The 14,509-nt window shown below is 47.6% G+C and overlaps 1 protein-coding gene across 1 annotated transcript in view; it reads left to right on the top strand.

The window, feature by feature from the left end:
- The first annotated feature begins 3,463 nt into the window (after nt 1–3,463).
- Nucleotides 3,464–14,509, top strand: part of Lman2 (lectin, mannose binding 2) — a 20,950-nt gene continuing 9,904 nt past the window's right edge. Inside the window, exons 1-2 of the mRNA XM_031358744.1 lie at nt 3,464–3,897; nt 4,037–4,155. Coding sequence (XP_031214604.1) covers nt 3,696–3,897; nt 4,037–4,155 — 321 coding nt within the window. The 5' untranslated portion in view covers nt 3,464–3,695. The remainder of the gene's footprint in view (nt 3,898–4,036; nt 4,156–14,509) is intronic.

The raw sequence follows: 14,509 nt of genomic DNA, 5'->3' as shown, positions 1-14,509 counted from the left end.
TGGAGGCACAAGAGGAGAGAAACAGAGTCTATGCCCTGGTGCATGGGGGCACGACATCCATCAACCTGGAATACCAGCTTTGGATGATTCTGAGAGCCCTCAGAAGTGAACGTGGTGCCAGTGTACATATTAGAGTCCATTTGTTATAGCAGCGATCACAGCCCTAGTTTATTCATCTCTTTCTACATACCTTGCTCCTGGCCCCCCAGGCAGGAATTTGAATTGTGTAAGGTTGGGATTGCTTTAGAGACTGGAGCAGTGGCAAAGATGATCTTATTAAGGTGTGTATGGGCCGGGGATGCAGTTCATTTGGTAGAATGCTTGACTAACAAGTATGAAGCCTCAGGTTCAGTCCCCAGCACTGCAGAAAACTAAAGTATGGTGGCGCATGCCTGTAATCACATCAATAGAGGGTATAGAAGTTCAAGGTCACCCTCTGTTAATAGCTAACTTGAAGCCAGTTAGGCTACAATTGACCTTGTCTCCAACAAACAAACAAATGCATTGACAGCAGTTCATTCCTACAATTCCAGCACTCTAGAGGCTAAGGCAGGAGGACTGTCAAGATTGCCAATCTGGGCTGCTAAAGTGCTCATGAAACTAGAGAGGAAGCTTGGGCTTGTGTAGGGATGTACAAAGTGCTGTATTTGATGCCTGCGATCCTTTGTATATGCTTGGCTCAGGGAGTGGCACTATTAGAAAGTGTGGCCCTGTTGGAGTAGGTTGTGTCACTGTGGGCGTGGGCTTCAGACCCTCATCCTAGCTGCCTGGAAGTCAGTATTCTGCTAGCAGCCTTCAGATGAAGATGTAGAACTCTCAGCTCTGCCTGCACCATGCCTGCCTGGATGCTGTCACTCTCCTGCCTTGATGATCCTAAACTGAACCTCAGAACCTGTAAGCCAGCCCCAACTAAATGTTGTTTTTATAGACATTACCTTGGTCATGGTGTCTGTTCACAGCAGTAAAACCTTAACGAAGGCAATGCCCAGCCCTAGAATAAATGAGCAAATGGCAAGCCTGTGAGGGAGCTTACGTGCCTGCCTGTAGTCTGCGCATCTCTTGTGCCACGGACCCAAGCTGCATTCAGATTTCATGGGGTGCTTTGTAGTCTACAAGGTCCTTTCCTAATGGGACTTCATTCGGTCCTCATGACCATTATACAAATGCTGCTCATCACTCCTGACTGATGGGTCAGAGGACAGCGCGCTATCTGTCTGGTACATGGCATCCTGCATGCATTTCTTCTGTGGATGGGAAGGAGGCAGAGGTGAGTGCTGTTGCATAGCTTGCTTTGTCCTTTTTTTTTTCCAGTCCAGGACTCCAGCACTTGGAATAAGCCTTCTCTCTCCACTTACACCTCACAGACATGTCCAGCGATGTGTCTCAAAGGCCACTATAAATCCAGCCAAGTTGGCAGTGAAGATCAACCACTACACCATCTTTCCACCACACTTTCCAATCCCACAGCTTTGCTTGTTTGATTGAGATAGAGTCTCAAGTAGCCCTCAGGTTCTCTCAAGATCCTTACGTATCCGAGGATGACTGTGGATTTCTGATCCTCCTGCTTCTGCTTCCCAAGTGTTGGGATTACAAGACTGTGCTACCATGTCCAAATACCCACAAACTCCACATCTGTTCCAAACCATCCTGCTTCTTTCACACCCTATCGCCACTTCCTCTGCTGAGAAAGATTTCTCAGACAAATCCTGGATGAACTCCTCCTCGTTCTTCATGACCCAATGACAGGTTCTAGAACAAATGTTCTTTCTTACTTACTTCCCAGGTGCACTTCTTGGGACTCCACTGTGACTGCACCTGACAAGCTCTGCCCTCAAGTGAGGTTCAGTGCAATGCACACACCCTAGTGTGTAGAGGTGTAGGGAAATCTCTGAAGAGGGTCCTCACTAGGAGACAAGAGGCAGAGAGTCTTTTTGTACAGGTATGTTCTCTTTCTATGTATCTATGTGCACACACATGCACACAATATATATTTATAAACACAACCCTCATATCAACAGAATCTAGGCCTGTGGTTTCAACTAATCATAGATGGGAGATATTCAGAAAAAAATGTTTCTTGTCTTAGGCAGGGTTACTATTGCTGTGTCTTGTCTTAGGCAGGGTTACTATTGCTGTGTCTTGTCTTAGGCAGGGTTACTATTGCTGTGTCTTGTCTTAGGTAGGGTTTCTATTGCTGTGGTGAAACACCAAGACCAAAAACAGCTTTGAGAGGACTGGGTTTATTTGGCTTACATTTCCACATCACTGACTGTTCATCACTAAAGAAAGTCAGGACAGGAACTCAAGCAGGGCAGGAACTTGGAGGCAGGAGCTGATGCAGAGACTGGAAAAGTGCAGTTTACTGGTTTGCTCAGCCTGTTTTTTAATAGAACCCAGGACTACCAGCCCAGAGGTGGCACCACCTACCATGGGCTGGACCTTCTTGCATCAATCACTAATTAAGAAAATGCCCTATAGCCAGATCTTATGGAGCATTTTCTCAACTCAAATGTTCCTTCTTTTCAAAAACCTCCAGCTTGTGTCACATTGACTTAAAGCTAGCTAGCACACTTCTTACTGAACACAAACTTTTCTTGTGTTTTCTATCAACATCACTATCGCATACAGTTTGTTAAGTGTTATATGTAATGTAGAGGTGATTTAAAGTATATTGGAAGCCAGGCATAGTGGCACATGCCTTAATTCCAGTACTTAGAAAGGAGAAGAGAGTGGATCTTTGTGAATTCGAGACCAACCTGGTGCAGCAAGTACACCTAATCCTTGGGCTACCTCTGCTGCCCCTGAAATCAGGATTTCTAATGTAAATACTTTTTTTTTTTTTTTAAATAAAAAAAGTACTGGCAGCTAAACGTTTTCCTAAGTAGATTAACAGGTACAACAGAATGGTATCTAGCTAAAGAACACATGTTCAACTTTCTGGAGCCAGCTGTCCTGGGACCTTCCACAGACACTTTGTCTGTCAACAGGAACTGACAGTTTTTGGAGCCAGATGACTTCGGGCCTTCCCTGAGGTTCCAGGTCAGAACCTGATCTGCTCCTCCTACTTCTATCGGACTGTGTTTGAGTAATTGGGGATAGCGGAGGCCCTCAAATAACTGGCCTCTCTAAGTCTCCAGAGGAGTGGTACTAGCTAGAGATGGCTTAAAGGATTTGCCCCACCCACCGAGTCCAGGGTGGTGCTGGGATTGGACTCCAGGCTTTCTAGTTCACTCCAGTGCGGCTTTTCCCACTGTACTGGAAAGGTCACTTCAAGGTCAGGCTCTTTCTAGAAGCTTAGGACCTAGCAGGGTGCTCAGCTTGCGCAAGCAGCCCTCGAAAACTACAGGTTCCAGCATGCTCCACTTCGAAGACGACGCTCGCTTTCCTCCAGCCCAACAGAGACCTCTGCTTTTCATTGGCCTGCAAGCCTAACGTGCTGCTCCATGATTGGTTGGATCCCTGGTCGCTTGTCGGAGGCCGGCTGACAGGCGACCGGGAACCTCCAAAGTTATGGAACCGCGCTCGACCAGGATAGGAGGCTGGCCAGCCAATAAGGCTGCCATCCCGCCGACTGCGGGGCTTTCCTTCGTAACTCTCCGGTGATACTAGTTTGGAGGGCTTCCGGCCGGAGACCATTAGAAAAGACGCCCGGAAGGCGGAAGTCTTAGGGCGGAAGTGGCCGAGAGAAAAGGAGCATGGCGGCCGAGGCTTGGCTTTGGCGTTGGGGCTGGGGCTGGGGTCAGCGGTGCCCAGGGAGGCCTGGGCTTCCTGGCCCCGGCCCGGGCCCCACTACATTTCTGCATTTGCTTCTGTTGCTGGGGCCGGTGGCTGCGGATATAACCGACGGCAACAGTGAACACCTCAAGCGGGAGCACTCGCTCATCAAGCCCTACCAAGGTGAGGCCTGCGGTGAAGGGTGAGGACGCGGGGCTGGAGCGGGGTGGAGGAGGGCATGCCCTTTTTGGCGAGCAGAGCAGCGCAGTCGATTGCTGGCGCAGCCTTTCGAGCACCTGTCTATGTCCGTCTCTGCCCCCAGGGGTCGGTTCCAGTTCCATGCCGCTCTGGGACTTCCAAGGCAGCACGATGCTTACGAGCCAGTACGTGCGTCTGACCCCTGACGAGCGCAGCAAAGAGGGCTCGATCTGGAACCACCAGGTGAGGCCCTCCCAAGAGGCTAAACGTAACCGTTCACTGATACAGTAATGCCTTTTGTGTCCTGCCGATTTTTCTGTCCTGGGCACACACATCGTTAAGAGAGACTTGTGTAGTTACTGTCTGTCAGAAACTGTGCTTGACTCTTAAAACTTTCACTTATTTCTCTTCAGAAACCATACGGAGGTAAGTAATGATGTCCGAATTTTAATGAGTTACGAAGCAAGAAGCCAAGGTACAGAGTTCAGCATCCCTAATGTCACATAACAAGAAATGAGTGGAGTTGTGAGACTAAATCGAACCCACTTAATCGTGGGAAGTGTGAAGCTTTATCCTTGGGGAGTGTGTTGTGCAGTGTGTTGGGTACTGACCTTGCCACACCTTATCCGTTTGAATTCTCAAACAAGGTGTTTGGAATAGATAGACTTCATGACTATGCTGCAGTAGTATAGGCACGGAATAGAATAAACAGTATTTCAACTCATCTTCCTGCTGTCTACCCTTATCAATTCCCTTGATACACTTGATACCTCCTGGTTAGCAATGGGAGAACCCCCTTCAACATACTTAATAAATCTAATTACCTTTCTCAGTGCTAGGTTGAGAGTTTTGTCGTCAGCTCCATCTGCACTGAACTTAGGCAATGTTTGTATCTGTGGCCCTTGCCTTTAGAGAGCAGGGAGCCTAGATGTCATTGCCTTGGTGTGGTAGCAATGTTGTGCAATGTTTACACCAAGAAGTGTAGGTTGGCCAAGGGGAGAAAAGAAGGAATTTGGGGGTAGGCCATGGTTTGAAAAGAAACCTCCTTCTCATTAGCCTGCTTGATCTAACCCTCCCTCCTGCCTCCACCATCGGCCGTGGCCTCATTTTCCCCATCACTGTACTCTCTTGGCCCCTTTGGCTGATTTTGTCCTTGTGTTGCCTCATTGGCTCATCCCCTCAACACCTCCTCTCTTCCTGCCTCTTCCCTCCACACTGCTGTTAGGGTCGTCTGTGGTTACCCTCTTCATTCAGCTTTGGCTCTGTCATGTCCCTTGGTGACTGGCATCTCCAGTCCTTCTGTCAGTTTGTTCCAGCCTGTCTGTCTGGTTGCATTCTTCCCTCAGGGGCTTTGGTCTTGTTCACTCTGTCTGGGACAGTGCCTCCTGGTTCTTCGTGACTGCTCCTTGGTTACTTCTCATCTGTTGAGTCTGCATTCAAATGCCACGAACACCGAGTGCTCGATTAAACCTCATGTCCCCAAGCTTGCAGTCTGTCACATCATTCTGGTTAGGCTTTTCAGATACCTTTTTTGTTCTTTCCTTTTTATTTTATTTTGTGGTGCCGTAGTTTGAACCCAGGACCCACGCATGGGTGGGCCATGCTGGGCGAGGCATGCATTTCCCTCCTGAACTACACTGGGATGCTTCTTTTTTTGGTGATGATGTAGCCTTGTGTTTTCACATAAGTGAGTTAAGTATAGCATTACATTTTGTTTTGTAAAAAGCAAGATAAAAATGTTGATAGAACGTTTAGGAAGTGGGTTTATCCACAAGTAACAGACACATCCAAGGCAGTGATGTAAATTAGGTTTGTAAGTGGCGGATGCTTAGCACCATCTGTGGCTTGGTGATGGCACAGACCAAGAGCATTCTGCGCTTGCTTTGGCTGCGTACAGCCTTCCTTTGTCCAGCTCCTGGACTTTTGCTGCTGGACCCTGGTGATGGTTTGTAATTTGACATTTATAGTTCTTGAGAGAAATTGCTTGGAACTCTTAGAAGTTTCTGTTTAATGTTTTCAAAGAAGTACGTCCTCCTGACAGAGCAGCAGAGGTGATTTGTCAGTTTTGTTTTGTTTGTTTGAATCTCCTTCACTTGTATTTTATCTTGGAGAGGCACTGTCTGAGCAAACATTTCCTGAGTACCCCTGCCTTCAGAACTGTCATGTGGCTCAGGTGAGGAGAACTTGCAGTGCCTAAGGTCTGGAGCACAGGACACAGGCTGAAGAGGCCACTCTATGCAGGCGGGGTGAGCTTTGTGTAAAGGCAGCAGCGGGCTCTTAAGCTTACAAATTGTTATTGTGCCAGTTCCAAACTGTGTATCCCCTTCCTCTTTTTTTTTAAAAAAAGATTTATATATTTATTATATGCAAGTACACCGTAGCTCTTTTAAGACACTCCAGGAGAGGGCATCGGATCTCGTTACGGATGGTTGTGAGCCACTGTGTGGTTGCTGGGACTTGAACTCAGGTCCTTCGGAAGAGCAGTCAGTGCTCTTAACCACTGAGCCATCTCACCAGCTGCCCCTTCCTCTTTTTAAAAGTTGATGCAGAGGCTATGAGGTAGCCCAGGCTGGGGAGGCAGCTGAGTGGATATAGTGTTGGAACACAAGCATGAGGACCCAAGCTCAGATCCCTCAGACTCGGGTGAAGAGCCTGGTGCCTGGCTGTTGTAATCCCAGCCCAGAAGAGACAGAGACAAGAGGCTTCTGGAGCTTGCTGGCCAGCCAGCTAAGGGAGCTCCAGGTTTAGAGAGAGAGACTGTCTTTAAAATAAAGTGGGGTGCTGGAGAGATGGCTTAGCAGTGTAAGAGCTTTGCTACTCTTGCAGAAGATAGCTTTTCTGTAGGCCTGGGTGTATGTTCCTAGCACCCACATTGAGGGTCTCATAACTGCCTGAACCTCTAGCTCTAGGGTATCCAACACCCTCTGACGTTTTCTGGCATCTGCACATACATATAAATAAAAATTTAAAAAAAAAAAGCACTCCTTCCTCAGAAGAAATTGTCTTGGGCTTAAAGATCCACAGGAGTGGGAGGGACCGTTAGGTGCTTGTTTGAGAGGGACTGTCAGGTGCTTGTTTGAGAGGGACTGTCAGGTACTTGTTTGAGAGGGACCTTCAGGTGCTTGTTTGAGAGGGACCGTCAGGTGCTTGTTTGGGCCCTGGGTTCGGCTCCCAGCGTTGAAGAAAGGCTTATAAAGCAGGCCGTAAGAATAAACTCAAACTGAACATCAGGCACTGTTTTGTTTTGAGATGGTCTCATCTGCTCAGGTTGGCCTCACGTTTGCTGCATAACCCAGGATGATCTGGAATTCCTGATCTTCCTGCTCAGTTTCCCACTTGCCGACATTACAGGCTGTGTCAGAGCCCATTAGTGTGTGTGTGTGTGTGTGTGTTGGTGCAACTGTGTGTATGCATGTGGAGGCCAGAGGTCAACCTCAACATGTTGTTCTTTAGGAGACAGCAACCTTGTTTCTTGAGTCTCTCACTGTCCTGGAGCTTGCTCTCTGTCCGGTGAGTGCCAGGCCTCCACTTGTCTCATTCCCAGCACTGGAAACATAAGTGCATGGTGCTGGGGCAGGCGCTCTTTAATGTGGAGTCTGCAACCAAGCCGTCCTTATGTTTGCAGAACAGGTACTGGACTAACCTGGCTATCTCCCTAGCCCACAGTGTGTATTTTTATTTTATTTTAGAAATATAGCTCTGGCTGACCTGGAACTCAGATCTGCCTTCCTCTGCCTCTGGAGTGCTGGGATTAAAGATATGTGCCACCATGCTCCGCCTAGCACCTTATTTTTTGAGACAGGGTCTCTAATTGAACCTGGAACTTGCCATTCTAGCTAGACTGTCCAGCCAGCAAGACCCCAGGCTTTGCCAGCTTGGTGCCTGCGGCTCTGGGTGCCCTGTGTCTGTCTGCTTGTACATGGGTGCTGCGTTCCAAGTGTGGGAGCTTGTGTTTGTGCAGCAGGCACTGTGTGCCCGGAACCACATCTCACCTCAGCACCACACACTGTAGAACAGCTGCCGTGAGATACACATCCCTGGGTGCAGCCTCTGAGACAGTGTTAACTTAATACACAGAAGGAATTGTAGTAGAGCAGGTAGCCCGCCACATGGGGCTTTTTTTTTTCTTTAAGATTTATTTATTTCAAGTAAGTACACTGGTAGCTTGTCTTCAGACACTCCAGAAGAGGGCGTCAGATCTCGTTGTGGGTGGTTGTGAGCCACCATGTAGTTGCTAAGATTTGAACTCAGGACCTTCAGAAGAGCAATCAGTGCTCTTAACTGGTGAGCCATCTCTCCAGCCCTACACCTGGCTTTTTGTCTATTATTTTGTGAGATAAATCTTGCTATTTTCGTGGTTGGCCTTGAACTCTGGTCCCTAGTAGTCCTCCTGTCTCAGCCTTCCAAGTGGCTAAGACTACAGCTGATATCCCTGTAGTGATCTCTTGGCTGAGTGATGTCTTGGCCTTTTGTTCAAACAGAGGTGTAGAAGCTATCTGACTTTAAATGACTTGTCATTTAAAATGATTTTAAAGCAAGTTGATTCTGTTTCCATGGTTCTGGTGTGGTAACCAGGCATTAGGACTTCTGTGGACTCAGGGATAAGAACTATAGCCCCACAAAGCAGCTTAGAAGTCATTCAAACCACACTGCATCTGACTTAAGTCTCCTGGAGGCTGGCTCCCTGTTGTGCTGATCTTGAGTCTTCAGTCTGGGGTGCATAAAGGTGTGTTGTGAGGGGCCTGTGGTCCCATGGGACTTTCTGGACCCCTCCTGACACTGACCTGGCAAGTGTACTTCCCTCCCCTTCTCCCTCACCTTGCACTGGCTTGGGCTCTTTCCTTCTGTGTCATCTTCAGGAACTGTCTTAGTCAGGGCTCTGTTGCTGTAGAGGGACACCATGGCCATGGCAACTCTTTAAAAACAAAAGCATTTCATGGTGGCCTGTGCATACAGGCAGACATGCTGCTAGAGAGGAGCCGAGAGCTCTATGCACAGACGCACAGGCAGCTGGAAGAGAGAGACTGGACTAAAAGGGCCTTTGGAACCCCAGAGCCCACCCTAGGGACTGACTTCCTCCAACAAGGCCATGCCTCCTAACCCCTCACAGAGCCACTCTCTCATGACTGTGTATTAAGGATGTGAGCTTGTGGGACCGTCTCTATTCAGACCACCACAACAGCAGAGGAACCATTTGAGAGAAATTATGGACTGCCTCTTCTACATGAGAAAATTAAATTCGTTTTAAATAAAGGGCTTATATATTCTGGGTAGTTTGGTACATTAGCTTATGGATAGCTAGTTTTACTTGTGCCATGGTCAAGGATTTTTATTCCTGGACTTTTTTTTTTTCCATCTAAAGCAAATTTGAGGCCAGTATGCTAAATCTTTCTACCTTTGCCTTCTGAGTGTTAGGATATCAAGTGTGAGCCACCATTTCCAGCCAGAATTTTTATTTTGAAATATTGTAGAGTCACATACAGTTGAAAAAAAGAGTAATAAAAAGCTGGGCCTGTTGGCATGTCCCTGTAATTCCCAGCTACTTAGGCTGAGGCAGGGGATAGCAAATTCAAGGCCTACCTGCTGCAGAGTGAATTCTAGGCCAGCCAGGGCAACTTAGCAAACCCTTATTTCTAAATAAAAAATAAGGAGTGCTGAGATGGCTCAGCAGGTAAGAGTGCCTACTGCTCTGGCCTGACAACTTGGCTTGGACCCCCAGAGTCCACAGGGGAAGGAGCGAGCTACTCCCAGTTTTCTCTACTATAGAGTCAGAGTCATATGTTTCCTCCAAGTAACAATAAGTAAAGGTTAGAGTTCTAGCAAGTTCTGTGCCCCTACTTAGGGAAGAGATGGGCTGTCTGACAAACTGTGTTCATCCCAGCACTGCAGCAGTGGGTGGATGAATCCAAATCTACATTGGGATTTCACCTCACTTTCTGACATATTAGGGTTAGCCTTCTCTTTTACTGGTTTCTTCCCTACCCCTTTCTCTCTGGTCTGGGACAACATTTCTTACTCATTTTCCCTCTTTAAAAATTTCTTTTGATAATTCCCTTTTAATTTTTTTATGTGCATTAGTGTTTTTCTTGCGTGTGTATCTTGTGGGGCATTGGAGTCCCTGGAACTGGAGTAAGATGCAGTTGTGAGCTGCCACATGGGTGCTGGGAATTGAACCAGGGTCCTCTGGCATAGCAGCTGATACCCTTAACCTTGGAACCATCTCTCCAGCACTCATTTTGCCTCTTACTAGTCTGGAATTTGTTTGCTTGTTCCCCCTCCCCCGGGGGGGTGGTGTTGTTGTCATTTATGTTTGTGCTTCTGTGTGTTCAAACGTGTAAAGGTGCCTATGAAAGCCAGAAGGCCCCATCAGATCCCCTGGAGCTAGAGTTAGGGCCAGTTAAGGGTGTTGGGTGCTGGGAACTGAACTCAGGTACTCTGGAAGAGCCACTGCTCTTCATCTGCTTAGCCATCCTTCCAGCCTCTTGTTTTTCTGCTTTTTATGGTTATCCTGGGCAGTAGGTACCCAGATGGCAGGTGGCATAGATGCCAAGCACATAGGAGGCAGAAGCAGGAAGTCTGCTCCCTCAAGTCTGTCCTGAGCTACACCAAGACCCTGTGTTAAGATGACAAGGCTGGAGGCGCCCAAAGCCTGGCTTTGACCTATGTATGACATTGCAAAAATAACCCTCCCCAAACATGCACGCGCGCGCGCGCCACACACACACACACACACACACACACACCTGTTCACGTACGTGCTCACACTCTGCCAGAGTCTAAGCATAGTGTTTGCTTTTACTTTCTCCTTGGACAGTGCTGAAGCCTTAGCACTCTAGGTTCATCAGTGGCTGACCTTTACTTTAGTCTTTTCTGTTGTGAGCTGCGTGCAGCCAGTTACAGCTTCTAGTTCTGAACTGAAGGTTCACTCTTCTTCCTTCCTGAGCCTCTGATTTTCCGTGTGGATCCGATCATTTTCCTTCTACATGGACAATGGGAAAGGGCTGCTGGTAATTCATGCTTTTCGTTGTTTTGGTTTGTTTTCTGAAAATGTCTATTGTTAGCTCCTTGAAGGTGATCTGTTACTGGTTTTTGTTTTGTTTTGTTTTGTTTCATTCCTACTGTAATGAAGGATGTAAGAAGGGATAAATTTCACAAAGAGTTAAAGTTTGGGGTCTGAAAGGCCAGATATCAGGGTGCTGGCTCTGATGGCTTCCACTGCCTTCACCTCAAGGCAAAGGGCATTATGAAGATGGGTATGCTGGCATAGAACTTGGGAGTTGGAGGTATGGAGATCAGGAGTTCAAGGCCAGCCCTTGGTATAGATAGTGAGTTCTAGAGCAGCTCGGACTCTGTGAGATTTTGTGTTTTCTCAGGACCAACAAAAACAGACTGGAGAGATGGCTCAGTGGTTAAGGGCATGCTTTTGCAAAAGGCCTGACTTAGGTTCCCAGCAACGTGAGACGGGACACAGCCTCCAGTGTAATCCAAGCCACGACACCTGTGCTTACTTGCAGTGATTAAAAATAATAAAGTACATCTTTTAAAAGCAACACAAATAGCATCACATTGTAAATACAGGAGAGGATGAGATTACAGAGAGAGTAGGAGTGGCCAGTACCACCTTTTTTGGGGGGGGGTGGGTTTTGGGTTTTTTTTTTTTTTTTGAGACAGGGTTTCTCTGTGTAGCCCTGGCTGTCCTGGAACTCACTCTGTAGACCAGGCTGGCCTCGAAATCAGGAGGTCACCTTTTAGAGCAGGTTTAGAGTATCAAGGTGGGACCTAGGCAAGCGCTACAGCCATAGCTCCCAGCGCACCACTCTTCCAGTGGGGTGTGTGCTCACTTCATATCCAGATGTAGCATGTCATTACTCTCCTTTGGCTGTAGGACTGTTGGGGTTTATCACAGATCTCTGCTGCTTTGGTCCAGTCTCGTGTGTCTCAATTTGAAATTGAATTATTTGTGCCTTTTACTCTGGGATCTTACTGTGAATTCTGAATCTTTTCTCTGCCCCCTACACCATTCTTGTTATTTGAGTGGCCTTGGATATATTAATCATCTCTTCATCTGTTAAGTTTCTCCCTTATAGTATCGTATATTGTTCTGAATGTTGTTTCTTAGTGAGTTTAAGAACACCACTAACATGCTAAATTCTCACAATTGTCCTTTAACTCCTTGGCCGTAGTTCCTGGGAGCTCAGCCTGTGCAGCTCCTGGGCTTCCTTGGGTTTCAGTCGCACTCTGTCTCTTTGGTATCTGGTTACCTGTCATCCCTGCGGAGGTTGGCAGAGTCACTTAGCTCTCATTCCAGGAAGAGGGCCCAGCGTGGAGCTGAGTCCCTCCCTGGGTGGGCCACTCTAGTGTACTTTCTGTTAGATTTCAGACCCAACTCAGACAAGGCCTCCATCTCCCTCTGCAGACCTTAGATCAGGGTCCTTGTCCTTCTTTGTCTTTGTGACTACCTGTCACCATTGCTTAGCTGCCTCTTCCCAATCCATGGCTGTGCTGAGACTAGTGAAATTCCAGAACTGGGGAAGCTCATGTTGCTGAGTTGTCAGGCAGGTACTCGTTAGTTCCTGTTGTGTGACCAGGGTGGGTCCCCAGTGCCTGCTAGTTCAAGAAGCTGATAATCCAGTGCACCAGCCGCACTGCCTATGGTGGACATAGTATATTTTAATTTTTGAATTGAAAATTTTCCTGGTTACAAGAATAATATATTTATTGTGCTGGCAAGTTCCTCTTTTTGTCTTTTGTTCCCAAGCCAGGTCCTTTTTCCCTTGGGGAACTGTGCAAACAGTAACAGGACCACCTCTGATTGAATAGTTGGAGAATGTTGTTCATAGCTAAGAACAGAAGAGAGAGGTAAAGTAGAAAATCAGCTTCTCGACCTTGAGGATCAGGAGTTGGGGGGAGTGGGCTTAAAAGTGTAGAAATACTAACGCTTTGGAGGGAGGGAGTATTCTCCTGGGAGTCAGGTACACAGTCTTTTTCACTCCTTTTGTGGTCAGCCATCCAGGCCCCCAGGGCCCGTGAGGACGGGCTTCTGCTGAAGTTAGAGGTTGCGTGTGCTGGCTGCCGTTGGTTCTCTCCTCTCAGCATGTCTACAGTGGGCTTAGTTAATCCTCACTGACGCACAGGCTCAGGGCGAGGGAGAGGGGGAGCTAGGTTTCTGTCTTAGGGTTACGATTGCTGTGTTAGACGCCATGACCAAAAGCTGCTTGGGGAGGAAAGGGTGTGTTGTACCTTACAGCTCCTGAGTCCGCAGTACCACGGGTCATTCTGAAGGAGGGTACCCTCAGCCCCTCTCTATAGTGACCTCCTCCTCTACTGCTGCCTGCTTGTCTTTCTCCCAGCACCCTGGGTGCTGCATGGCTACATGTCATCCTTTATTCTTCTAGGATCTGTGGATCCAAGTCCAGGTACCCTTGAGGTTGGCATTGTTAAATAGCTGCATCAGACTGAGTGGAGTGCGGCAGCACATGCCTGTAACCCCAGCACTCAGAAGGCTGAGGCAGGAGACTGAGGCTACCATGGGTACATAACAAGGCCCTATCTTGAACACTCACACATACTTTAAAGAGAAAGGGAAGGAAGGAAGGAAGGAAGAGGGGGGAAAATGGGCTAGGCAAAGTGGTGCACGCCTTTAATCCCAGCATTTGGGAGGCATAGGCAGGTAATTCTCTGAGTTGGAGGGCAACCTGGTCTACAACATGAATTCTAGTTACCCAGAGAAATCCTGTCTCAAAAAAAAAAAAAAGAAAGAAAGAAAAGAAAAAAGTGGTAGTGGCTGAAGAGATGGCTCAGTGGTTAAGAGCACTCACTGGCTGCTCTTCCAGAGGATCCAGGTTCAAGTCCCAGGACCCACATGGCAGCTCGCAACTGTTTATAACTCTGGTTCCAAGGGATCCAAGCTATCACACAGACATACAAAATGAACATTAAAAATAAACAAAACGGGCTGGTGAGATGCCTCAGGGGGTAAAGAACACTGACTGCTCTTCCGAAGATCCTGAGTTCAAATCCCAGCAACCACGTGGCTGCTCACAACCACCCATAATGAGATCTGACACCCTCTTCTGGTGTCTCTGAAGACAGATATAGTGTACTTATTTATAATAATAAATTTTTGGGCTGGAGTGAGCAGGGACTGAGCGAGTGGGACTGACCGTAGCAAGTGGGGTTGACTGGAGTGAGCAGAGGTCCTCAAGTCAATTCCCAACAACCAGATGAAGGCTCACAACTATCTGTACAGCTACAGTGTGTACTCATAAATAAATAAATCTTTAAAAAGAACCTAAAAAATTCATTTATATTTAAAAAATAAAACAAAACATTTTTTAAGAGGAGGACGAGGTGGGAGAAGAGGAGGAAAACAAAAGAACAGAGGGTGGGGGGGTCCACCTTGAACCCACACACCAAGAGGTGTCTTTGCACCTTCGCCTGCATTAGGTATTAAATAGACGAGGCTAGCCCACACTGGAATGTCCTGACTGCTGGCTATAGACTTGTTCCACCACACCCCAACTTGTGGAGTGCCTGCCTGCTTCTTCACCCACCTGTAGGTGTGTTGGGGGGGGCCTCCTGTGATTAGTAGCTCCTT

The sequence above is a fragment of the Mastomys coucha genome, unplaced genomic scaffold (assembly GCF_008632895.1).
Source record: "Mastomys coucha isolate ucsf_1 unplaced genomic scaffold, UCSF_Mcou_1 pScaffold7, whole genome shotgun sequence".
Classification (NCBI taxonomy): domain Eukaryota; kingdom Metazoa; phylum Chordata; class Mammalia; order Rodentia; family Muridae; genus Mastomys; species Mastomys coucha.
The sequence above is the reverse complement of the archived record's forward strand: the minus strand, read 5'-3'. Positions and strand labels throughout refer to the sequence as shown.